The following is a 27,242-nucleotide window of genomic DNA, read 5'->3' on the forward strand; positions in this document are numbered from 1 at the left end:
CCATCAACCTCTCTCCGGGTAACGGAGTCCAGTGTCACATACACCCTCAACAGGATAGCTGAAACTCAACACTATTTTGTTTTTTAAAGAGAAGTTTCACATGAACATTTCATTTATTAAAATAGTTTCTGTAAACTCTTTCAGAAGAATATACATTTTCCTTGCTTGAGAAGCATTTCAAGGCACCATAAGATGATGGTCTCTTTAAGAACACCCCTCTATTCATGTGTGAAAATTCCATCTGAAAAAAAAAATACACATAACACACACACACACACACACACACACACACACACACACACACACACACGAACCCGTACGTGATCTCAGCCACCAAGAAAACAGACACACGGTAGAGGGCCTGTTGTGGCAGAATGACTGACAACTTTGGAGTGCATCTTACTGTTGATGTCCCAAAAGAAGAGGTGGACTGAATACTTGTCACTGAAAAGAACCCATGGAACAGAGGAGAGGTACGCCACAGAACCTAAAGTCCGGGTAAACGTGGCACCGAGCGTCTCTCCTCCACTTTCTCTCTCTCTTCACTTTTTTTCCTCTTCTTCACTCAGGGTGGAATTCTCCTGCAGCGGGGACGTCAGCTTGTTCTGCAGAAAGGCCGCCAACTTTTTGGAAGTCTTTTTGAGAAATGTGCTACCCGGATGGGCACTGTTCACATGCAGGTACAGGTCCTCCTGGGTGGGGCCCGTGTAACCACAATCCTCACACACATAGAGCTTGTCCCGGCGCTGCTTGTAGGCATACTGCTGCTGCACACCGTGGATCTTCTTCAGGTGGGACTCCAAGGAACATCGCTGCGTGAAGGCTTTGTAACACACATCGCATTTGTAGGGGCGAATGCCTGTAAGAATGAGGGGCAGACACGTCACCAGCTGGTCACAGCCAAGCCCAAGCTTCCTTCCTAGTAAACCACTGAAGCTTCCCATGACCAAGATCCTTGACAATGTGAGCAAGGTAGGGCCAGAACCATCTACAAGGGTCCCGGCATCTACACGAACAACCCTAATACCAATGAGGCAGAGCCCAACATTTGACTCGGGGAGAAAGACTTGTATTCTCCCCACTCATCTGCCTTAATGGTTTCATCTTTTAGTGGCAAGGTAAGCCATGTTTTTGGACTGTGGATTTTTCTGGAAAGAGACACGGAGACAAAGATCCTAGAGTAAGTTTACTAGAGAGGCCATCCTAGGAAGCACGGGTCAGGCAATGAAAGAGAAAGACGTGGAAGGGAGGAAGCCAAACAGGGTGAATTGTGCTGGAAATCACAGGAGGCGGTGCAGAACACACTTACACTGTGCTAAGCATTTCAGGGAACAGACAAAGTGAAGAACTAGCAGTAGGTGGCTGTAGCTCAGCTGGTAAAGGACTGGATCTGGGCTCAATCCCCAGAACCTGTATTTACAAAGCAAGGGATGGGTGTGGTGGCTGTCAGGTCCACAGGAAACTCCATTTGATTAACGTTAAAATTCTGACCTTTAGAAATCTTAATGTAACAATAGCACAGTGGGAGGGAAAGAAATTTGAAACATTTCCCATTTGCTCAGAACTATGCTTGTAGCCATGCTAAGTGCGAATGTAACTCATTTGCAATGGCACACACCTTTAATCCCAGCACTCAGAGGCAGAGGCAAACAGATATCATCGAGTTCAAGGCCAGTCTGGGCTACACCAGGAAACCCTGTCTGCAGTTTCTAGGAATCAATGACAGGCAGATCCCTGGCACTTACTGGCCTCCAGCCTAGCCTAATTGGCAAGTTCCAAGCCAAGAGAGAGACCCTTTCTCAGAAAAGGGGGCTGTGGGAGGTTGGGGGCATAGTGAGAGGACTCAATGACTAAAGTTGTTAGCCACCAAGGCTGACCAGATGATGCCAGATTTTGGATACCAGAAAGCATATGGTTGGTGGAAGGAAAGAAAGAATTGGCTTCTATAAGTTGTCCTCTGACCTCCAAAACTCACACATGGCAAACACAGGCAGACACAGACACACACACACAGATAGACAGACACACACACACACACACACACACACACACACACACACACACACACACACACACGGGGATGGGGGTAGGGAGAAGATAGAGATCAATAGAGAAGGACACCTGATGTCATTGGCCTACCTCTGGCCACCACACGCTTGTGCTCACACATAAAGATGACTCAGTGTGTTTTGTTTTTTGTAAATGAAATGATGTGTGCAGTGGTGCCTTATAATCCCAGTTAGAGTGTAGGGTCCACCTGGGCTACTCTACATAGAGAAATTCCATCAGATAGACGTAGGGGGACATTTAAATCTAAAATCAACATCAGGTTCAGAAGCCCATGTCTGTAATCCCAGCACCTGGGAGGTGGAGACAGAAGGATCAGGAATTCAGGGCCAACCCGAGTCACATGACTACGTAAGAAAGATCTCGATAATAAAAATTTAAAAAAAATCTAAAAAGGTCTCCCTCACCTCATACATGTCTCTTCCCCTAGCCCAGGCAAGAGTTTCTTGAGATTGTTCTGCTTTATACAAAATAAGGAATACATATGTATAGGTACATATTGTTAAATATATTTTTACATGTATTTAATTGCTCTGGACATGGTCTGAACAAGGCTTGGTCTGGGGTAAGAGAGGTGCTTGGGGCATCACAGCAAAAATGCTCACCAGTCACCCAGAAAGAGTATTGTTAGCCAGTGAGGCAATGCAAGCCTGTAATGCTAGCACGGGCCACACAGTGAGAGGCTGTCTCAAAACCAGACCAAACAGCAAGCAGACCCCAGGTTCCAATGGGGCAGAGCTGAGAATTGGTCCCTTGTTGTTGCTGAGATAGGGTTTCACCTTGTCACCCTGGCTGGCCTGGAACTCAGAGAGGTCCATCTGCCTGTCTCCTGAGGGCCGGGACGAAAAGCGTGCACCGAACTTGGCCTTCGTTATGATCTCTTCAAGTGCTGGAGAGATGGCTCGGCAGCTAAGAGAATTGGCTGCTCATCCAGAGGCCCCAGGTTCGGTTCCACCATCCACATACACAAGAGACCTAAAACCCTCTCCTGGCCTCCGTGAGCACCAGACCTGGGCTGTGTGCTACACAGACATACAAGTAGACAAAACCTTTCCCACAAAAACAAAATAAACAAACAAACAAACAAAAAACCCACATACACAAATAAATAACAACCTTTCCATACACACATAAAACCTACTTTGACCTTATTCACACCCCAATGCTATTACCTACTTTTTATCCTTCCCCATTGCCTTCCTCGTCTCAAATGGTCCACTTTCTACTTTAAAAAAAAGCCAGTCGGTGGTGGCACACACCTTTGGTCCCAGCAACTGGGAGGCAGAGGCAGGTAGATCTCTGAGTTTGAGGCCAGCCTGGTTCGACAGAGTGAGTCCAGGACAGCCAGGGCTACACACAGAAACCCTGTCTCAAAAAAACAAACAAACAAAACAGTAACAACAAAAAACAAAACCAAACAAACAAAAACCAACCTAGATTCCACATAAGAGAGAAAACAAATATCTTCCTTTTGAATCACTTATTTCATTTCACAATTCCCAGTTCCATCTTCCCGCAGATGACATAATTTCGCTTTTTTTTAACAGCTGTATGATACTCCATTGCATGTATATATGCAAGAAATGAATGCTCCTGGTCCTAGGCGTGGAGCTTCCTACTCCAGGAGTGACCCAGACTACACTGGGCCTACCATGTGCAGAACCATATCAACTTTCCTGTATGTGTTTAACACATAGTCTGCACATATTTTCTATGGGCAGAGCACCCAGCAAGGGCTGAGAAGCCAGGGCTAGGAGATTTTGGGAGCACTGCACTACCTGGCCAGTAAAGAAAGGGGCTGACTAGGAGGTTTCTTCCAAGAGGATATAGTGTAGGCGCTGACCCTGTTTTTTGTTTGTTTGTTTTGTTTTGTTTTTCGAGACAGGGTTTCTCTGTGTAGCTTTGCGCCTTTCCTGGATCTCACTCTGTAGACCAGGCTGGCCTTGAACTCACAAAGATCTGCCTGCCTCTGCCTTCCGAGTGCTGGGATTAAAGGCGTGTGCCACCACCGCCCGGCTTGACCCTGGTTTTGAGCCTGGGTGCCTCATGATGCAGACACAGGAGACAGACCATAAAAGCTCTAGTTACGACACGTCTAACTTATAAACCTGACCCCTGCCCCAACGTTCCTGCTTCCTCTTCTGACTCTGTAATCTCATTCCTGCAGACAGACATCTTGTCAAAAAAGCTCCTTCCTGGGCTTGGGAATTAGCGCCTCGATCCCTGGGCATGGCTGTTTTCCACTCCTTCAAGGAAGTGAAGGTAGATTGATGTAAGGGGGATCGATACTAAGCTCCCCTCCCCCAACACTGAGACCTCGCCCTTCATCTCACTCTGTAGCAGAAGCCAATCTTGTCCTAGTCAAAAGAACAGGTTGGGAACTGAAAGCACCATCTGTTGCCAGACATAATTAACCTACTGACACCTACCTGAGTAGTTCCAAAGTCCAAGGCCATTGAAAAGCCAGGCACTGCACATCTGCCACTCATTAACGGAGTCCACGGTCAATCTGTTAACCCCTCCGCAGCTCAGTCTCCTCACCCACAAAACGCAGATAGTACTCACACCCAGGGATGGCTGGTCCGAGGATTAACTGGATAGCACAGGCACAGGATCTGACCTGGCTAACACTAAGTATTCAGGAAGCTAGGACCTCAGTGTTTAGAATCCAGCTCAACACAACGGAAACACGCCACACAGGAATCAGCTGCCATATCCCTAAGTAGTATTTGTCTTTCAACTACACCTTTCTTTTATGCATTATGTATTTCACAACAACAAAAAAGGATTTAAAAAAAATGTGGTTCCTAGGTGACTATTAGAGATGTCCCTCACCGACTGATCTTTTGAATTCTCTATCCTAGGCCTTTATTACCTAGTTTAAAAAAAAAAGTTTTTTTGGGGGGGCTTAACAAAGAGCTTTGAGTTGTTTATTCCTAACCCTAAGCTGAGTTCATATCCCACATCTCCAGGTAAATCCCTCACTGCTGGAACTTTCTGCCTGCTTCCCTGCCTCAGGTCAAGTGCTCCTTTCCTGACTCTGATCCGACTGTGAACTACAGCAAGAAGCTTTGACACGGGCCTCCTTGTGGGAGTAGACAGAGGGCAGCCTCCCAGGAAGGGAAGCAGGCAATACCTACCCATAAACCCAGACTGTTCCGGCCCTTTGGCCTAGTAAGTTCACTCATGGGAAGTTACGTTAGAGACAGACTCACGTTGGTTGGGAAATGATATACATGAAAATTCATGGTGGCATTGTCAGAATTAAATAAAACAGAAGGGGATGGGGGCGGAGACAACCTGAAAATGGAAGCAAGCAGTTCTATTGGGGAGCTAGAAAAGGTCTGTGCCTCTGTGATGGAAATTTTGTCGTGATTTCGTTTAAATGGACAGTGATGAAAAGGAGTAAGGTACATCCACTAGGTAGATACCAAGCGAGGCCCAAGGTCTAGTTCCCATGACAGCAGCTGCATGCCTTAAAAACTTCTAGGAGAAAAACAAAACAAAAAAACAAAAACAAAAAAACAAATGGCAAATCGCTTTCAGAAAGGAACTAGGGTTGTATGGAGGCTTGCTTTTTTAAAAATCTTATTTTCAATTTCCCCCACACAAATATATTATCTTTTGGCTGAAAAAATATAAGTCAAACTAAAAAGGAAACCTCCATCGAGGAGGCAATTCCGCAGGCGCGCTGGGGAGTGGATTCCACGCTTCTTCAGCTAACAACCCAGCCTTAAACTTCTGATCCGCATTTTTCCCAATCCAGTCAATCCTTCTCCTTAGGCTCCAAACAAAGACACCATTGTCTTCTCTGCTTTAGTCAGGCTGCGGTTTGTTTGCCTTCTGGCCTCTCTCAGTGTAGCCCCTGATGGCAGATAAGGCAAGAGGGCCCCTGTCTGGTGGGCAGCCCCTCCCCAGCCCTGACCTCAAATTGGAATTCCTCAGGTTCTCTCTATGGAACTCAGTCCACAGGAAAGGCATGAGTCTCTTACTTCATCTGGAGCTCCAAGGTTCTTCTTCATTTTTTTCCTCTAGCCCAGGTTGGCCTCAAACTCACTGTGTTTGGGGATAACCGTGAAGACCTTGATCCTCCTGCCTCCACTTAGGAGTTTGAGGCCTGCCTGGTCTACATAGTGAGTTCTAGGTCAGCTGGAATTACATGGTGAGAACCTGTCTCAAAAACAAAACAAAAACCACAAAATGTATTTATTTTTATTTTATGTGTATGAGCCTACATGTATGTACATGTACCACGTGAGTGCAGTGCCTGCAGAAGCCAGAAGGCATCAGATCCCCTAGAGCTGGAGTTACAGATGGTGGTAAGCTACCATGTGGGTGCTGGTAACTGAACCCAGGTCCTCTGCAAGAAAAACAAATGTTCAGTCTGACATTAAATTTCAGTAATCCTCCTGCCTCAGCCTCTGAGTGCTAGGATTATAGGCACGAGCCACCACACCTTGAGAAAGGTGAGTTATCATTTCCCAGGCCCAACCAACCCTCTCTCCAAGACTTAGCAGAACCCCACTGATGTGCTTGACCTTGCCAACCAACCATTTATGATAGTGGACACTTGCTACAGCTTTTTACGCCATCTGACGTCTCCAACAGCATAAACATTCATTTTACCGAACAGGAAAATAAAATACTTTCAATAAATACTGTATCTGAACAACGAGGTCGGCACCTTGGGGCATCAAAACGTGTAGCTGTACATGCCCACCAACTCCCAGGTGCTGCGGGTCCTCAAACCCCACTGAGAAGCGTAGGTGTGGACACTCGGGGCTGTGGAGTCCAGCACGTGTAAGGGGTTGGTCAATATTTTTTCACTCACACACACAGCTCTCTCTCCCCCAAACAAATTATTTTTTGCCAACAAATAGGCAGCCCCTCTTCGGAAGTAACCTAGCTGACCTAACTGTAGAACATTCGAAAGAACGAGCTATAAAAACAGATCTGTGGTATTCTTCTCAGGCTGTGAACTGAACAAGCATGGTTTGTTCCTTTAATTGCTCAGGGCTCCTCTGTCTGTTCTGATGTAGGTGAGTCTGGCTTCTGTGATCCTGTCCCTGACACCAGACAAAAGCGGTCATCTCTGTCAAGTACACAGAAGACAGTGTTGGCTTCCCACCCAGACTCACTTCTTGGCTGACACGTAGCCCCAGTGGCCATGTGAGCTGGAGGCTAACAGCTCCTGGGTGTCCCCTTCTCCAAGGATTAAGCACTAACTAGCAACTAACTTTCCCAATGCCCAGGAGTGAAAAAGTCTTCAGCTTTGTCTAATTGAAGTGGGTACAGAAAGGCCCTCCACAAGCCTGTGGACAGGACAGCACTGAGGCATCCTTCAAACCCCAGAGCCATCTGGGATAGGGCCGAGGCTAGCACACTTTTCTCTTTCCCACTTGCCTTCACTGCTTGACAAGTTCCTCCCAGGAACCCTCCTTCATAAATCGTTTTAATACAGAGCTGCTTCCAGGGCACAGGATCCAAGACTGTTTAGAACGACAATTGCCACTCATTTTGTTGTTGTTGTCAATTCTGGTATTTGTTTGTTTGTTTTGGGGGGGATTGTTTGTTGCTTGTCTAGAACTCACGATGTAGCCCAGGCTGGCCTACAGCTCACAATCCTCCTCTCTTCACCTCCCTAGTGATTACAGGCACGTATCACCATGGCCAGCTACTGACACATTTTTTTATTTTTAATTAAATGTGATGGAGGCTTTCCTCTGCATCACTGGGTTTATTCCAGTGAGCCATCATCTGGACCATATGTACCCTCACTCTCTAGCCCGGTCACACACACAAACCACGGAGAGACCGAGACACAGTCATGGAAACAGAACCCTGTAGTTACTTTTTTCTTGGTGAAGCCATACTCCGCCCCCCACCCCCCTCAAAAAAAATTCCTAATCTTTTCTTTCATCTGCTTGGATATTAATGTAAGACATTTTCAGGTTCTGGTTTCCCTGAACCTTTTTCAGAAAGTTTCCTTTGTATTCTGAGTCTTTCCTTAGATGCCCTCCGCAGTTTCCGGAATGAAAAGAGACGCAGTTGGTGGTGGGTGAGAGGCAAGGTTAGCGCCGATTGTCCATTCCTGTCTTTGCCAAACTTATCAACATTGCTAACCATTCTCTAATGGAGGTTCCTAGCATTCCAGCTAGGTTTTTAAAACGCTAAGGCTTGGTCCTTTTGGACTCGATACAAACATATCCCTCACTTAGCTGTCTGTCTGCTGTATTTGTGTTGAGTGTCTGTATCTTTGTTTCTGGCCTAAATATACTTAGAATAGTCAATAGCTGAACTGTGATGTTCACAGCTCAACCAGAGGCAAAGAATAAGTTCCCGCTAAATTCTAGGATGATCTTTTGGAGCCGGTGAGATTGGATCACATGAACTAACACATCTGAGAGCTTTCAAATGTGGTTTTTGTAGTGAAATCACGCCTATGGTAAAGCCCAGGAGACAATCATAGCCTGGCCTCCTCCTCCTCTAGACCCTAGCATCCATCGCTGCCTGCCGAGGTCAACGATGACTCATGTTTATCACCAGCTAAGACAAATGTAAGCCCCCAGCTTCACGGTCTTTGGAGGCATACCTCCAACCAGAAAGGAAGGCTGGCCATGGAAATGGGTTCAAGTCATCTCCACAGTGCTACTCACTGATTACTTTGAAGGCAAAAGTTATAATTAAAATTCTAGAAATGTCTACCCATCAATTTCAATTATTATAGTGCTGTCCAATAAAAATTAAGGGGCACACCACTTTAAAATTTAGAAATTTCTAGAAGGGGCCAGGTACAGTGGCACGCACTTTTAACTCCAGTACTCAGCAGGCTAAAGCAGGAGAATGTAGAGTTCAAGGCCAGCCTACGCTACAGGAGACCCTGTCTCAAAACATAAATAAGCAAACAAACAAATAAATAAACAGGTAAGTTTTTTTTTTTTTCCCTATGAAACAGGGTCTCACTGTATTTCCCTGACTAGCTTAGGACTCCATATGTTGACCAGGTTGTCCTAGAACTCACTGAGATCCTCCTGCCTCTGCCCCCTGAGTACTGGGACTAAAGAGATTATCTTCAATGAATCATTTTAAACTTTAAAATTTGAGACTGTTTTTCTTACTAAGTCTTCCAAATCCAGTGTCTTAAACCACATCTAGTTGTTACTCGTCCCAAGGCAGGGAGGGAATCAGCAGCCACGGCCAGTGGCTGTGGTCCAGACTGGTGTGGCCCCAGATTTCCACCTCTGGAGGTGCCTGTCAATCACTAGAACTGCTGGTTCACAACTGCCCAGGGCTCAAGTGAGTTCAAGGCCAGTCTGGTCAACTTAGTGAGACCCTTCTCGAAATAAAAAGTTAACACTGCTAGGATTACAGCTCAGTGTTAGAGAACTTGCCCAGCGTGTTCAAGGCCCTGGATTCAATTTCCAGTATGTATAAATAAATTAATGAATTAGTCTTTAGAGACTGAAAAAAGCCTGTAGCCAGATTCAAAGGGGGTACAGATCCCATTTATATCATATATTAAAATTAAAAAAACGGTCATATATTAATTAGAAGTCCTGAACCCCCTTGGAAAGCAGATTACTGGGAGAGGGTAATGACTTCTAGGTCTAGAAATAGTCTGATTTTTTTTTAAACTTGATTTTAATTGCATGCATCTAGGCCTAAGGACTTGTAATTTATGCATTTTTCTAGATATGTAATTTGTGTGTGTGTGTGTGTGTGTGTGTGTGTGTGTGTGTGTTTGTTTGGTTTTTTTCTGAGACAGAGTTTCTCTGTGTAGCCCTGCACCCTGGAACTTGCTCTGTAGACCAGGCTGGCCTCAAACTCACACAGATCCACCTGCCTCTGCCTCCCAAGTGCTGGGACTGAAGGCCTGCGCCGCTGCTGCCGCCACCACCACGACTTGGTTATGTCATTTCAATGAAAAGTTCAGTTTAGGCCAGGCAGTGGTGGCACATGCCTTTAATCCCAGCACTCAGGTGGCAGAGGCAGGCCGATCTCTATGAGTTCAAGGCCAGCCTGGTCTACATAGCGAGTTCCAGGACAGGTACCAAAACTACACAGAGAAACCCTGTCTCAAAAAACCAAAAAAAGAAAGAAAGAAAGAAAAAAGAAAAGAAAAGAAAAGTTTAGAAAAAATATTTTTTTTTAGAGGGAAAGTATAGCTAGGCTTGGTGGCAAATGACTTTAATCCCAACACTCCAGAGGTAGAGGCAGGTGGATCTCTGAGTTCGAGGCCAGTCTTGTCTGTAGAGTGAGTTCCAGGACAGCCGGAGATACACAGAGAAATCCTGTCCCACCCCCCCAACACACACACACACACACACACACACACACACACACACACACACACACACACACACACGAAAACAAACCCCCAAAAGAAAAGTATCTTTTGTAGACCACCTCACTTTGTAAAGAGGGGGACACTCTTGCCAGGCCAGGGAGGCAGCTCATGTCACCACTCTAAGAAAAATAAAGCATAAGAATATGGAAGGTCCCTGGGTGAGACTGAGGAGCTGAAATCTGTCTAGTGAGAGAACCCTAAATTCTGAAAGAATTTGAGGGACAGGGGGCTATGTACACAGTGTGAGAGGCTATTGGGAAGGTGGCTGGTGGGTCAGGACAGCATTTAAAACTTTAAGATGGATCATGTTTGCCTGGCAGTGGTGGTGCACACTTTTAGTCCCAGCACTCGGGAGGCAGAGGCAGGCAGATCTGTGTGAGTTTGAGGCCAGCCTGGTCTATAGAGTAAGTTCCAGGACAGCCAGGGATACACACAGAGAAACCCTGTTTCGGCGGGGGAGAGGGGGAGATGGGTCATGTTTAAATGGGATGAGATGGGATGGAATTGATGGAAATTTGATGACAAGACCCACACAGCGAGAGGCCTCACGTGAAATGGAGGTGTCTGTATCTACTCTACCTGGAGCTGCAGAATTTTGAGCAGAGAAGTGGCATCCTGACAATTTTCCTCCGGGACTTACTAGGCCAAAGGCATAAACTGAGCCTCAAGTGGAGAAGCCTAGAGGCCAGATGTGCCTAAGATAAAACTAATGGAGCTTGTGACCAATAAGCAGGTTTTGGACTGAGGCAAAAGGTCATCCCCCAGACTCTCTGAAACACACAAGAGGAGGTCTCCGATCCAGACTGCCTGAGTTGGAAAGGGTAGTTCAGTGGTGGAGTGCTTGTTTAGCATGTGCAAGGCCTTAGGTTCCATCCCTTGCATTTAAAAAAAAAAAAGAGAGAGAGGAGGAAGAAGAAAAGTTGAGAGGCCAAGGAAGAGGTCCCGAGGAAGCTTAGGGGAGCTGTTCTGCTGCCTCAGGAGGATCAGGAGCCCTGAGTCAGGCTTACTTTAGGAGGGTAGCCAGGCACAGCGGTGCACATCTGTGATCCCTGCCCTTGGGAAGCACAGGAAGGAGGACAGAGAGTTCATGACCAGGCCTTATCTTAAAAAACCAAAACCAAAACCAAACCAATGACCGCAAGAGTCAAGCAAGAGGCACAAAAGGTTTGAAGCTGGTCCTAAGCATCCCATTCTGCAGCCAGACTACGGGGGCTGCGTTATACAGTGGCGACTTCCTGCGTTAGCCTCCCTCGAACCTGTACATCATGTCCATCTTACAGGAGCAAAATCAGGCCATGAGAGGTGGCCTGCATGTCCCGGGTGACAAGGCTGGCAGGTGGCAGAGTCAGGGGGTGAACTCAGCTGGGATAGCCCCAAATGCCTCATCCTGTGTCCATCCTGCTCCACACTGCAAACTTGTTTCTTGGGTCGGGGGTGGGGATGGGGGTGGACAGACCAGAAGTGAGCAAGTCATGTGTGCAGCCTCACCTGTATGTGTGCGTACGTGCCTCTTTAGGTCGAAGGTGTCATTGAAGCCCTTGCCGCAGAAGGTGCACAGGTGCCTCTTTACCTGGTTGTGGCACTTGAGGTGACGGTTGAGCATGCGCTGCAGGCGGAAGCTCTTGCCACACAGTTCACAGTTGTGAATCACGGAGTCATTGCACGTGCCTGTGGTAAACTGGGAGCAGAGAGAGAGAGAGTGTGTGTGTGAGATCACAGGGGCTCCCTTGGGAACCCGGCCATGAGCTCTCTCAAGGTTGAGCCTGACTATGGCTTCTGTTCCCTCTAAGCAGGCTCAGCTTCGGGAAAGGTGTGAAGACACTGGTACTGGGAAATGTTTTTGCACAGCATCCTTCCTTTCTCCCTCTAGCAGATCTCTGACTCCTATCTCTGCACGGTCTTACAGCAGCTTTTTTGTTGTTTTTCAAGACAACAAAAGTCCCGGGTGTCCTGAAACTCTCTGTGTAGACCAGACTGCCCTCAAACTCACAGAGATCCGACTGCCTATGCCTCCTGAGTGCTGGAATTAAAGGCATTTTACAGCAGCCTTTTAACAAGGCACGGACATGTGATCACCTGACTGATGAAAAAGACATCCCCTTAAGGGAGAAGAGAGGATCCCAGTAGATAGAGCCCCAGCAGCCACCTGGACCATGAGGAAGAAGCAAATGCTGAGGATGGAGGAACAGAAGAAGGAAGGGGTCTGGGTCCTGCTGTCAATGTTTTCCAAAGACAGCACAGTCAACTCTTTTTTCTGTGCCCCTGAGTACTGTGCCAGACACCAAGAAATAGAAACAGGGCTGGAGAGATGGTTCAGTGAATGAAGGCACTTGCCGCCAACCTTGATGACAAAGATTGACGACCCAAATTCAATCCCTGGGACCAACATGGCGGAAGTAGAGAGCCAACTCCTGAAAGCTGGCACACACTGTAGCATACCCACGCACAATAAATAAACGTAATTCAAATTTTTAAATAGGAGTAGGGGAAAGATGGAGATGATTTCTCTTCCCCTGAACCTGGGCAGGGCTCATGACTAATGGAGAGCAGAAATAATGTGTTAATTCTGGGATACGGGACACCTGGAAGCTTCATTGCCTCCTCCTCAGAAGCCATGTCTGAAGCCAAGGAAGCGCAAGCTAGCCATGTGGAGAGCCAGAACCCCATGCAGGGGCACCACGGTGCTAGCTCTGCATAGGTGGATCTTCCAACCTAACCCAGGGTCACCACCACCTAGCCGACTGGCCCCGGACAATGCCATTCAGGTGAGAACTCCCTAGCTGGGCCACGCCCCAGGTCCAGACACCCAAATTGTGCACAAATAAAATCATCACTTGGGAAAGTGACTCAGCCAGGATTCCAGAGCTTTATTATCAGTGAGAGCACGACAGAATCCCAGCCTCCGGACTGTCCCCATCCCCAGTGCAGGATTCTCTCAGTGACATTTGCTGTCTCCCTGGACAAACACTGGATTGACCCTCGGTGGGATGTGAAACACCACACCTGATGTGCTCAAAAGTCAGATGTGCCACCAGGTCAGGCCCTGTAGGTGGTTCATTTGCTCTGCCAGAACTATCTACAAGAAGCCCAAGGACTGGAGCATCAGGGCACTCACCTGCACGTGCAGGTCCTGTGGGTATCCCTAGTACTACCAAAATTAAATAAATAGCTGGATGGTGGGGGGCTATACCTTTAATCCCAGTACTTGGGAGCCAGAGGCAGGCAGATCTCTGAGTTCTAGGCCAGCCTGGTCTACAGAGTGAATTCTAGGACAGCCAGGGCTACACAGAGACACCCTGCCTCAACTAACTAACTAAATGGATGAATGAATAAATGAATAAATGGGGGGGGGGTAGTGGAGCGGAAGGCAGGAAGAGGAAAAAAAAATAAGGCTAGGCACTAATCCTTGGAGTTCAGTCATCCTTGGCACACAGAGATTGGTAATAGGATCCTCTGCAGATACTAAATGCTTCGGGTGTTCAGGCCCCTGATCTGAAACACTGTGGCTTTGAACCCAGTATGCATATCATATACAGCTGCATGACCTAAACAGATGTCTATAGAACCTTGTACCGATGTAAACTCTATGTGACTAGTGTTAGGCTGTACTATTTAAGGAATAAGGACAAGAGACAAGAAAAAGATCTGTACATGTTTAGCATAGACACTGTGTTCTTTTCAAATGGATGAATCCACAGGATGTGGAAGTCATGGGTATAGAGGGCTGCCTGTATGTACTTCACTGCCCTTTATTCCAGAGAGCATATTGCATTTATGCTTCTGAAGAGTTCATGTGGACTCCTCCATTCAAGGCCTTAAGGACAGTCAGCACATGTCCACTCACACCGCTGCCTCCCATTCCTCCATGCCCAAGGGCAGCACATAGTGTGCCGGGCAGCCAGGAGCAAGTAGTAGGATGCCAAGGAGGCCGTAGGATCCCAGGAGAGGGTTTCCTAGGCAGCTTCCTCTCCTATTCATTCTCACTGGTTCAGAGCTTAATTTGTCTGAATTAGCACTGAAGTGACTGATGGGCCCTATAGTCAAAGCACCACCACCATCAAAGTGGCTTTTTTCCAAAAAGATGCCATAGTGGCTAGGATGTGGAACACCAAAGGAGAGGGCTGCAGAGACACCAAGTCCTGCCGTCAAGCAGAAATGAGAGGGGATAAGAAAATGGTGGGGGGATTGGGGATTTAGCTCAGAGGTAAAGTGCTTGCCTAGTAAGCGCAAGGCCCTGGGTTTGGTCCTCAGCTTCAGAAAAAAAAGAAAAGAAAAGAAAAGAAAAGAAAAGAAAAGAAAAGAAAGAAAGAAAGAAAGAAGGGAAAAGAAAATGGTGGGAAATAACAATCTGTGTCTGGGTCAGTGTGAGCTGCCAGGCCTGGGAAAGCAGTTACTAGACTGTGGAAAAGGGCAGTGTCTACCTTGGGGACCCAGTGGGTGGGATCTATTCCAAAGGCAAGAGAGAGCTCTGGAAGACAAAGGAGGAAAGACTAAATGAGGCCTACTGAGAACTCTAGGCTTCTAAATGACAAGTCTACAGAGGGCAAAGGTCACCTGACTACGTAAGGAACTCTCAATCAAGACAGAGACAACTGAAGTGTGTTAGTACACTCCTTTATTCTCAGCTCTCGGGAGGCAGAGGCAGGCAGGTCTCTGAGTTTGAGGCCAGCCTGGTCTACAGAGTGAGTTCCAGGAGTCTCAAAAAAATATAAAAATAAAAATAAAAAAAGAGAGGGCTGGAGAAATGCCTCAGGGATGTTAAGAGCACCTGTTGCTCTTCCAGAGAAAGGTCTCAGCACCCACGTGGTAGCTTACAACTGTCTGTAACATCAGTTCCAAGGGATCTAATACCTTCTTCTGACCTCCTTGAGCACCAGGCCCACACATGATATATGTACATACATGCATCAAAACATTCATACACATAAAACAAATAAATCCTAAATTTTTTAAAAGAGAGACAACCGGCTAAGGATCACTGCCAATAACTAGTTCCTGCCATATTATATCACTCCTCATAAGGGAAGGGGTATTTGGTTTGTGGGGGTATTTCATGTGTGGTGCTTTAAAAATTCGTTCTAGCCGGGCGGTGGTGGCGCACGCCTTTAATCCCAGCACTCGGGAGGCAGAGGCAGGTGGATCTTTGTGAGTTCGAGGCCAGCCTGGTCTACAGAGCGAGATCCAGGAAAAGGCGCAAAGCTACACAGAGAAACCCTGTCTCAAAAAAACCAAAAGCCGGGCGGTGGTGGCGCACGCCTTTAATCCCAGCACTCGGGAGGCAGAGCCAGGCGGATCTCTGTGAGTTCGAGGCCAGCCTGGGCTACCAAGTGAGTTCCAGGAGAGGCGCAAAGCTACACAGAGAAACCTTGTCTCGAAAAACCAAAAAAAAAAAAAAAAAAAAAAAATTCGTTCTAAGCCAGGCAGTGGTGGTGCAGGCCTTTAATCCCAGCAGGCCTTTAATCAAGAGGCAGAGGCAGGCAGATCTCTGTGTGAGTTCAAGGCCAGTCTGGTCTACAGAGAAAGTTCCAGGACAGCCAGGACTGCTTGACAGATAAAAACTGTCTTGAAAAAACAAAATAAAATAAATAAAAATTTGGTCTATAATAGCAAGAGATTGGACACTAGCTGACTGTCTATTAGCACAGGCGTCAAAGGAAATGATGGGAGTACCAAGCGGCCCAGCGGGGACATCTGGCTGCAACCTCCAAAGAAAGCCGGCAAGAACTATCCAGGCAGTCCACAGACATAGAAAACATGATATACATTATTTTAGCTACTAAATTTGGGGTTACTGGCACAGAAGAAACGGATTAACAAAAACAGTAACCGTGGGCTGGAGAGATGGCTCAGCAGTTAAGAACATTTACTGCTTTTGCAGAAGACCTGAGTTCAGTTCCCAGCACCCATGCATGACAGGTGACTCCAGCTCCAGGGTATCCGACACTGTCTTCTGGCCTGAGGGCACCTGCACTCATGTGCACACCACCCTCATCTGCACATAATTGGAAATAAATTGACCGGAGAGATAGCTTGGTAGTTAAGAGCATTGGTTGTTCTTCCAGAGGACTTGGGTTCAATTTCCAGTACTCACATAGTAGCTCACAACTGTCTGTAACTCCAGTTTCAGGGGATCCAGGACCCTTTGCTGGTTTATATGAGTACCAGGCACTTACATGGTACACAGACAACCATGCAACATAAATTCCTCTACACATCAAATAAATACATTTAAAAAAATAAATAAATCAAAATAAAATCCTAAAAATCAGTAACAAACAGATTTTTTTCCAGAATATATCAGCTTTGTCATACTGCTTGCATTATTTTCCTTGTTAATTTTGGAACTGGAGATGGAACCCAGAGCTTTTGTACATTAAGAACATAGTCTTATCACACAGTTGCATCCCCAGCCCCAAGGTGCCATTTCTCAGTCCCTCTCCCATGACACAGACCACATGATTCCTGGACCAGTTCTCCCTCCCCAGGTCCTGTGTCTGCTGTCTGGGCTATCTTCATTATGCTCACACAGGTATACAACTAACATCCTCTCTCCTCAGTGTTCAAAGCAGAGGTTTCCAGTCTGATTTCTTTACTCAGTTCTACAAGTAATAAGTTACATCATGAACCAAAACTTAGACCAAAATTACATCTTACCCATGTTAATTATAAAATGACTATGGCAGACTGGGGAGCTAGCTCTCACTAAGCGAAGTGCTGACAAGCATGAAGACTTACTTAGATGCTCAGAACACCTAAAAAGACAGATGGAGTGGTGTATGGTTGAATCTCAGAGCTGAGGAGACACAGAGAAGGATTCCTCGGGTAGGCAATCTAGCCTCACTGGTGACCTCCAGAACAGGGAGAGACCCTATATATCAGAGAAGGTAGACGGTGTCTCTGAAGATGACACCTGGGATTTCCTCTGACCTCCACAGGCTGCACCCACACTTACATGAACACGCTTGTACCACCCCCACATATTCCCAATAAACAATCATAGTAGATAGAGAGGCAAGAAATGCCAAGAAATTGAATAAATATTTAGCTCTGATCATCTGTATGATATGAAATGCCATTTGATATCCTGGATCATGCCAGGCGTGGTGGCACACGCTTTTAATCCCAGCACTTGGAAGGCAGAGTCAAGGGGATTTCTGAGTTCAAGGCCAGCCTGATCTATATATACAATGAGTTCCAGGACAACAAGGGCTACACAGAAAACTCTGTCTTGAAAAACCAAAATCAAAACCCTGAATCACAGTTCCTCTACGTGTAAACACACTAAGTGGTACCACACAGTCCCCTCAGGAGTGTGAGAAGCTAAGACCAGAGCCAGTTTTCCAGCTCCCCAAATTCAACACGTGCTCCACTTCCCACAATCCGAGGACGTAAGCAAGTAATTTAACTCCTCTAAGCCTTAATTTCATCACCCATAAAATATGAATAATGGTATTTGCCTCTTGGGAGTAAATTAAAGAATTAAAGAGAAAAAAGCTACTTATTTAAAAAAAAAAAAAAAAAGAACCACAACAAAAGTAAGTCTTATTACACTCAGAGCAGTTCTAAATTTCTATAATGCTAAAACAAAAGTAACCAAGGGCGGGCGAGAGAGATGGCTCAAAGGATAGTGATACTTGTAGCAAGGCTGATGACTTCTGAGTTTGATCTATAGAATCAATATGGTGAATGGCAGAAGAAGAACCAACTCCCGCAAGACATTTCCTGACATACACACACACACACCCAACACACACACACTTTAACCACGGCAAGAAAACATACACACACAAAGATAATTGGTCAAAATTCCCTGTTCCTTAATCTGCTTTTCAATTTTGCTCTCTCTGATGGGAGAGAGAAATCACCTTTAGTGTGAGCCACAAGCCCCGTGTCCTTCACCCAAAATTCTGCAATCCAAAAAGCTGTGTCCACTGACCTTCTTTCCTGCCTTCCGGTAGAATCTGACCCCACAATGTGGAAGTAAACATAGACCCTGTTCCCCTCAGGGTCAGTATCATTCCTTCTTAAAAAGGATTTGATTATTAAAAAACCTTTTTAGCCGGGCATGGTGGTGCATGCCTGCCTTTAATTCCAGCACTCCCGGAGGCAGAGGCAGGTGGATCTCTGTGAGTTCCAGGCCAGCCTGGTCTACAAAGTGAGTTCCAGGACAGTCAGGGTTACACAGAGAAACCCTGTCTCAAAAAAAACCCAAAACAACAACAAAAAAAAAACTTTTTAGATTTAATTTTTAGTCTACGTTTATGGATGTTTTGCCCGCATATATGTATGTGCACCACATGAGCGTCTGGTACTCTTGAAGAGAAGAGTACAGAAGAGGGCATCACATCCCCTGGAAGTGGAGTCATCGAAGGTTAGAAGTCACTTTGTGGATGCTGGGAGCTGAACCTGGGTCCTCTGCAAGGGAAATGAGTGCTCTCAACGACCGAGCCATCTCCCCAGCCCTGCTACAGAAGTTACTCATGTGTTTAACTACCGGGTGTTGTTTCAGGTCTTCCAGGGGGAGATCTTCTGGAAATGCTCCCTGGTCTCACCTTATCTGAAGTCAACGCTTTGCCAGGGCTTATTAGTGAAGGAGAGAAACTACCACAGAGGCTGGGAAATGACATCAGCCTGGAAATTAATTCAGAGCAAGATAAAGAGAGGATGAGCGATTCGCCAAGCCTGGGACTTGGCTTGTCTCTGCTCACAGCCCTGTTCTCTGTTGGATCTCAGCTTTCATTTAATAAAAGAAGCCAAATTCCAACTAAGTTCTGAAAAGCAGGCCTCTGTGGCCAAAAACAAAACAAAATACAACAACAACAACAAAAAAAAAAAAAACCAACCCACAACAAACCAATCATTGTGTGAGGACTTCTGGAAGTGTCTGCAGCATCCAGCGAGGCAAGGACCCAAGCTGGATCTGACACCGATTGCCCAGGTGTCTAAGATCATTGCCCGCCAAACTGCTAAGGGAAAACCCACTCAGAAGGGATAGCCCTTTATGTTCTTGTGATGCTTCCACAGACCCGGCCACTAAATTAATGCCCCTCTATCCACAGGAGAATCCTGAGTCCACAGATACTCTCTGGTGGCCATTTGGGGGCCGCTGTCATATGTGTTAGCTACACCCACCTGCTCAAAACATACTAAATACATTTCTGCAACTCCTTTGGTCCTCCTGGGTCCATGTACCATTCATTACCGAAGGCTCCTCAACTTCTGCACATGACAGAATGGAGCACCTCCTCAAAGGAAGAGATGATAAAGAGAATGTCTCATTAGCCAGAAGTGGAGCTAGAGAGATGAGATGGTTCAGCAGTTAAGAGCACTTACTGTTCTTGCAGAAACTCAAGATTCAGTTCCTAGCACCTACAACTAACTGCCTGTAACTCCAATCCCAGATGATACAATGTCCTCTTCTGACCTTGGTGGGCACCTGCACACACATCGTGCACATAAACTCACACAGGCACACACACATACCCATAAATAAAAATAAGCAAGTAAATAAGCCAACCTTGTAGATAAACAAGTAAGTAAGAAACCAAAACATGCCCAGCGGTGGTGGCCCACACCTTTAATCCTAGTACTTGGGAGGCAGAAGCAGGCAGATCTCTGTGAGTTCAAGGCCAGCCTGGTCTACAGAGTAAGCTCCAGGACACCCAGGGCTATACAGAGAAACACTGTCTAGAAAAAAACAAACAAACAAAAATAAGACTCAAGGAAATGGGACTGACCTGTGGAGATATGGCTTATAGACGCCAAGTTGAGATTTTGAATGTCTATTCCCCCAAATTTCTGTGCCTACATTTTCCTCAAGACAAGGATATAGATCTGGCTATTTCTTATCTCATATCATGGTAAGGAATACTCTCCATATTCCTTAATCTAAGACTCAATAAAGGCTCAAGTGTCAGAGCTACATGTTGACTATGGCAAGGCACTACTGTAACACTGAAATGATGCTTGTACTGAGCATAGCCACTAACAACTATCAGGAACTTAGCGAAAACTCTCTGGTTCCACAGTTCTTCCCCTGAAAGGGAGTCTGGGCCATAGAAAGTCCCCATAGTTTATCCTCCAAATCTTCATTCATAAAGGAAACCAAGTCTTCATGTTGGGCTTTCTTTGTTTTTTGTTTGTTTGTTTTTGATTTTGTTACTTTTTTTTTTTTTTCCAAGACAGGGTCTCACTGTGTAGCTCTAGTTGTCCTGGAACTTACTATGTAGATCAGGTTGGCCTCAAACACACACACACAGATCCGCCTGCCTATGCCTGCCTCTCAAGTGCCTGGATTAAAGGTGTGTACCACTGCGCCCAGCTGTGGGTTTTTCTTTCTTTTTTTTTTTTTGAAGTGTAGTTGTGTGGTCCCACAGTTTGGCTTGCCAGAAACTACTGTCCTCGGCTCCCCAGTTGCTGGGACTATCGGTGTGCATAACCACACCACGCAGGCATCAAGCATCCTTCTCCCCTTCCTAACAAACTATCCCTATGAAACCACACAGAATGTGACGGAAAATCTGTCTCTACCAAAACATGCCATCTTGCCAGGTGGTGGTGGAATCTTAGCACTCGGGAGGCAGAGGCAGGCCAATCTCTGTGAGTTCAAGGCCACCCTGGTTTACATGCTAATTCCAGGGTAGCCAAGGCTACACAGAGAAACCCTATCTCAAAAAACCTGAAAACAAAAAAACAACAAAGAAATATGTCTTCTGAAAGTCTCCTAGGGTATGGCTCAGTGGGAAAGCATGTGATTAGCATGAGCAAGGCCTCAAGGACAATACTGGCTACAGCTAACCAATGAACAGAACTGGAATATCACTATTTTGCAATACCAAAATATTTATGCCCTAAACACCAACAGCTCCTATCACCACAGAAAGGTAACAAGCATGCACTGCCTCTTTAGAGCACCCGACCCTTCACCCTCTCACACACACTGTGACATAGTCAAGCCAAAAACCAAATAACTGATCAAGGATACATACAGCTGTCCCATACAGCTTTCTATGATGGGAAATCTTCATCCGGAACCGGCCAATTCGGCAGCACTAAGGACTTTCGCTTTTAATCCTATGTGACTTAAGCTACATGTGACAAGGACTACCCTAACCTGTTGGATGATGTACCCTTATCCCTAAAATCCACTTGGAGTTAATAGAGACTGAGAAACGCCCAAGGTGACTAACTGAGCAAAATCCAGATTGTTGGAACCTCTACAAAGCGAATGACCCACTGCTCCAACAATTAGCTTGCAAGTACATAAAAAAGGGGAGGAAAAAAATATGTAAATTAAAAGCAACTAAAGGCCATGCCAAATGTCAATCACAGTGTGTGGACATTACGTGGACCTGATTAAACAAACTGGAGGAGGAGAGTAGGCATTTACAAGCCATTTAACAATGTGAACACATAATTCAAGTGGGTGTGATTGGGGCACATTTGGAACCACTTATAATTGAAATACAGTCAGTCATTGCTTAATGATGGATCCATTCCGAGAAAGCTGGGTTAGGCAATTTTACCATTGCACGGACATTACAGAGTGTATTTACACAAGCTGAGCTGGCTAAGACGTCACACAGCATTATAATTTTACAGGATCACAGATCTATGTGTGGCCTGTAGTTATGTAGAACATGACTAGTATATCTGGAAACTGCTTCAGAGTCTTATATGGGAAGGTGGGGGTAGAAGCCAGTGAGGATGGGCTGAGACCAAGTGACAGATACTTATTCTTTTGTCTTTGAAACTCTTCATAATTAAAATTCTGGGGAAAAAAGGGCACATATTTGACACATACTGTCACCACCCACTAGAGAGCCAAGTGAAAGGTGGACTACTCTTCTTTTTTATTGAGACAAGGTCTCACTATGTATCCCTGGCTGACCTGAAACTGCATATGTAGACCAGGGTGCCTTTGAAACCAAAAAGATCTGTCTGCCTCTGCCTCCAGTGCTGAGATCAAAGGCGTTTGCCACCAAGCCTGGCTGTACTTCTTCAGAACTCACAAGGGAGGGGAAGGCCAAAGGAAAAGAGAACAGATTAGGATGGGGTAAGAACAGAAATTTGCCTGCTAGTTCCTACTTGCACCAGGGACCTGCCAGCCATAGTGAGTCAACTCACAGAGTTCACTTTAGATTACTTAGACTTAGAAGACTAAGAGACAGAAGGCACCTGCATTTCCAGGGTTTGTCTAGCCCACAGTTAGAGATCTGCAAATGAGGTCCTTGATTGGACCCAGATGTATGTATCTCCCCACCACAACCTGTTTTTTAAATTACAGAATTCTTAGTCTTAAAGAGATCACGTCACAACCTGCCCCAAAGCCCACAATGGAAGGTCAGACAAGCAGGGATGAACTACATCTTCCCAACCTGGTTCCAACCCTTCTTCCCAGACCCACTCACCACAGCCAACACAACCAGGGTGTCAAACCCCAGGTTCCTGCTGCAGGGCAGGGCGTTAACAAAACCTTCACCAAGGGGGCTGTCGGCTGACTTCCTGTTGGGCAGTTCGTGATGGCACAAGAGTGCTAATGGTTCCCCACTCATTTTTTTTTTTCATGTAACTCACACAGTTCTTCACAGTGAGGCTTTGAGGAGCAAGATATTCCCAGTCAAGTCTTCCCTTCTCAGAAGCCTTCCAAAGCTGCTCCTCTGCCCATGGAGGAACACTCTTCTTGGGTTGGCCCTTCAACCTGTTCTCATCTTGTCCTAAGCCTCATTTCCCACTCCATGCTGCCAACTCCACCCCGATCCTAACGGGTACATTTCTTATCCTTTGCTCACCAGAACATTGATTCCTTACTCAAGCACAAGGCTCAGCCCACATCACCCTAACACCAGTCACCCTTATTCCCACAGCCCTCCTATCCATATCAACAACCCTTCCCAACTCAGCGAGCCCATCTTGGCTGGTGCTTCCGGTTTGGTCCTCGTTCTCCTCTACGGAGATGCTGCAGGTGTTTCCCCCACCAGACCAGAGAGCATCCATGGTTAATGAGCATACACCATGCTGCACCCTTTGCTCATTCCACCTCACAGTGAAGTAGGTAGAGATCATGAACACACGAATACGTTTTACAAATAAGGAAACCGAAGCCCAGAACAATGAACTGCTCAAGCTCGCACAGTTCTGAAGAACTTACAAATGCAGGTCTTTGATACTTAATCTCTACTGCCAGAGTGTTCTGGAAGGAACACACGGAGTCGGAGTGTTTTATCTCTTGGCTGTCTTGTACACAGCAGACATAATGTATGCTGCTGGATGTTTTGTGTCGTGTGTCATTGTGTCATCCATCCGTGTCCCGCCTCCCTGCCCCCTCCAGGCTCACACTTGCCCTTTCTTTGGTCCTACAAGCCCACTGACCAATGCGTGTCTTCAAGTTTTAACACTAAGTCATTAATGCAGTACATATGGCTGGGGCTGCAACTCAGTTATATAGTGCTTGTCTAACATGGAAGGTGGGGACGATCAGCTCTATGGGGGCAAAAATATGCCATGCCATGAATGGACCTCATCCTCGAATGGCTTTCTTCCTCTTCCACTCAAAAAAATTAAACCTGTTTGTTTGTTTGTTTGTTTGTTGAAATAGGGTCACCCTATGTTGCCCTCTCTGGCTCGGAACTCCATTATGTAAACCAGGTTGGCTTGTAACTCACAGAGATCCATTTGCCTCTGCCTCCTGAGTGTTGGAGCTAAGGGCATGGGCCACCCCACCAGGCTAAGAAACTAATTCTTAGAGGAAATTCTTTGAGTTCTGTATGCCTTATGAAAGAGTCACACAATGTGCTAAGAGATGGGCAATTTGATCAGCCATTTGAAAACTGCTAATACCAGGGCAGGTATTTCAAGAGGCTTTGGTGATTCTCATACCAAAATGTCTCCACTGCTGGCCTAGAAAGGCCTTCAGACACCTTCAGTGAATAAATACTCCCTAGAAAATGGGAAAGTGTGGGGAGCAGGTTGCTTGTTAACGGTCTGCAAATATGCCCGAGCCCCTCCCCCACCGCAGAGGCAATTTATCTTGGAAATGGCTGGTTTATTGACTCCCTTAATCCAAAATTCCAACACTTGCGTCTGCCTAAGGCAGAAAATAGATCTTCCAGAATCTCACGAGACTGGCTTCCTCTCTTTACCAAGATGGGGATGGAGGAGGGCAAACTAACGAACTACTGTCCCTCCCCAAACAACCTGACAATTGTCTTTCTAGCCAGGTGATAAATATGCAAGTGGGGCACTTTGTAGAATCTCCCAAAGGGCAAGAGCTATCCACTTCAGGAAAACATTTCCCTCCCACTTAACCCTACCTGGCCCAGAAGCCTCCAGACTACTCACGCCAAACCTCAGCGCACTCTGTGAAGCATAGTCCCCCAGCTTGCAACATCCTAGAGTCTTGCCGGTGCTCTGGCCTCAAATCCTAATTCAGAACCAAATGCGCCCCGGCCCACCCCGGGGGGAGGAAAAGCTGCTTTCTTTATCCCCATCTAACCCCTGGATTCACCCTTCCCTCCCCGCATCGGCCTGGGGCCCTAGGTAGCCGATACTCTGGGGCGCCCTAGAATTATGGCCCACTTTATACAAGGTGGTACTACAGCCGGCCAGGCTAGGACCTGGGGTTTATGCATAAAACAAGCCGCCTCCCCTCCCCCTCTAGCTAGCTGTGAGTCAGCGGGGCAGGATTCCTTAATCCTAGGGGTAGCGGATACCTTTGAACAGGTGGTCATGGAAGTTCCACCCAACAAAGCGCTGATGGCTATCCAGATAAGATGTTGCCTTCTATAGCTTTTGAGGGGCACAGACATTCCAATCCACTAGGGGAGGAACGCTAAAGAAAAAATCTGCTGGTGAGCCCTTTTATCTTTTACCCGCTAATTTAATTCTTGAAGATTTGAGAGAAAAGACAAATCTAAAGTGCCCCGCACAAGCTTCCCGTCTAACAGGCTCCACCAGGGCACTGGAAATAGCGGTGACTGCGAGGCCCATTGTGTCCCAAAAAACAAGGAGGGAAACAAAACTCTCAGGACTTCAAGGTGCCAAGGACTGCGTCCCAGAGCGCATCACGTCTAAGACCGCGGGTCGCGCTTTTTCTCCACCCGAAATCTCGGGCCGTCTTGTTAATAGTCTGGCCTTGGACACAGGGTGGGCAGCTGAACCTGGGTAGTTGGGCTCGATCTTAAGTGGTTCCCGAAGCCACTGCCAGCGTCAGACAGGGCCACCACCCTGAGGGTTGGGTCCGCTTAAGATATTGGCAGCCCGGGCACCGTGGTGCAGGGGACAGGTCGCGCGGAGCCTGGCTGCCGCCCAGGGGGCAGGTGCAGGAGTGACGGGCCGGCGTGCGGCGCCTGGGCCCCGGTGCGCGGGCGGGCGCGGCAGGGAGGGGCGCCGGGGCTCCGGAGCCGGACGCCAGGGCGTGGTGCAGGTGGCGGCGGGGGCAGAGTCGACACCCTACCTTGATTTTTGACCTGGCAACCGGCCGCTGCATCGCTGCCAGGTGTCCATCGGGGCCTTCGGCGTCGTGGAGCTCTGGAGTTTCAGGCTCCGGCGCGCGCGGGGACGAGCTGCTCTCGGTGCCTCCGGGCTCCCCGGCGCTGCTGCTGCTGCTGCTGCTGCTGCTGCTGCTGCTGCTGCTGCTGCAACCGCTGCTACTGCCGCCGTCGCTGCGGCAGTCCTCGGGGGGGTCGGAGAGCAGACAGCCCAGGCTCACTGTGGAGGAGGGGGCCGCACCCCAACACTCAACCACACGCGGCGTCACGCCCGGGCGCCCACGGCAGTTTGACCTGCAGGCGGTGCCGCCGCCCCGCCCCGGACCTGGGCACCACGCCAAGTGGGCGACGTCTCGAGGGTAGACGAGTCAACCGGGCGATCAGCCCCTCGAACTAACTTAGGGTGCCAGGAGACCGGTCCTCAGGCCACCCCGGCGCCCACGAAGCACCAGGGGCCATGCGCCGCGGAGAACCCCGCGCGCCAAGTTTCCTCTCGCGCCCGCGGAGGCGGGTGTGCCCTCGCCTTGCCTCGCTCCAGGGAGGTTAGCGGACCTTCACGTGCGGCTTAGAGGACGCAGGGTGCAAGGGAACCCCCAATGCCTTCCACCCCCTTCCAGGGCCACCTCGGCCCGCGCTGCAGCCAACGGTCCCGCCGCCCCGCAATTAGCCCTGTCTAGGGAGAAAGCACCAGGCGTCCCAGGTTTCCCAGCCTGGTCCTCGTTTCCCCCTCCCTCAAGACCCCCTCACGACCCCAGCCGAGAGGGGGAAAGGCTGGGAACGTCAGCCCTGGTCGCGATCAGGAGGGCCGCGGTCACCCTGCCCCCACCCGGGAGCCCCGCGCCCGGGCCGGGCCCCCGCGCTCCTCACCTGGGATGTAGGTGTCTGCCCTTTTGTCATCCGGGAGCTCATCCCAGTTGCGGACCGAGACTCCCGGGCTCCTCCTCTTCACCAGAAAGACTTTGGGCATGGTGGGATCCCCTCTTCCGACTGCGGCCCCCTCCTCCCCGCTGCTCCCCGCTAGTGGCGGTGGAGGCGCCTGAATCCCCTGGCTCCCGGAGTCCGGAGCCCACCTTCCCGCCTTGTCTGCCCTCTTCCTGCACCTCCCGCCGCGCTGCCCCGGCCTTTCCCCTCACTCCGGGTGACTCGCAGCCTCCGGGCACGGCGACACCTATGCCTTAAATCGCGCGTGAGACCACGCCGGGGAAAAAGTTTCATAAGGTGGAATAGAAAAGGCACCAGGAAACTTGGGAGTGAGCATGCGCCCTGCAACATAACGGTGTCAACAAGCTCGCTACCTGTCCGACCGGTTCCGGCGGCCGGAGCTGCCTGATCCAGCCCTT

The 27,242-nt window shown here is 47.8% G+C and overlaps 1 protein-coding gene across 1 annotated transcript; it reads right to left on the reverse strand.

Annotated features, from left to right (window-relative positions):
- Nucleotides 1-74: 74 nt before the first annotated feature.
- Nucleotides 75-27,242, reverse strand: Ovol2 (ovo like zinc finger 2). Its single transcript, XM_059259626.1, has 4 exons — nt 26,770-27,242; nt 25,869-26,122; nt 11,903-12,092; nt 75-859 (listed from the first exon to the last, which is right to left on the reverse strand). Exons 1-4 carry the CDS (start codon nt 26,867-26,869, stop codon nt 543-545), a joined length of 861 nt encoding a protein of 286 aa, XP_059115609.1. The 5' UTR covers nt 26,870-27,242; the 3' UTR covers nt 75-542.

This window comes from Peromyscus eremicus, chromosome 4, assembly GCF_949786415.1.
Source record: "Peromyscus eremicus chromosome 4, PerEre_H2_v1, whole genome shotgun sequence".
NCBI classification, from domain to species: domain Eukaryota; kingdom Metazoa; phylum Chordata; class Mammalia; order Rodentia; family Cricetidae; genus Peromyscus; species Peromyscus eremicus.

What these genes read in the sequence shown, in the direction of transcription:
- Ovol2 (XM_059259626.1), bottom strand. Translation starts at nt 26,869, where the DNA reads ATGCCCAAAGTCTTTCTGGTGAAGAGGAGGAGCCCGGGAGTCTCGGTC. An exon ending in GGCAGACACCTACATCCCAG is followed by an intron (nt 26,123 to 26,769) that starts GTGAGGAGCGCG and finishes CCTCCTCCACAG; the next exon opens with TGAGCCTGGGCTGTCTGCTC. An exon ending in GCACGTACGCACACATACAG is followed by an intron (nt 860 to 11,902) that starts GTGAGGCTGCAC and finishes TCATTCTTACAG; the next exon opens with GCATTCGCCCCTACAAATGC.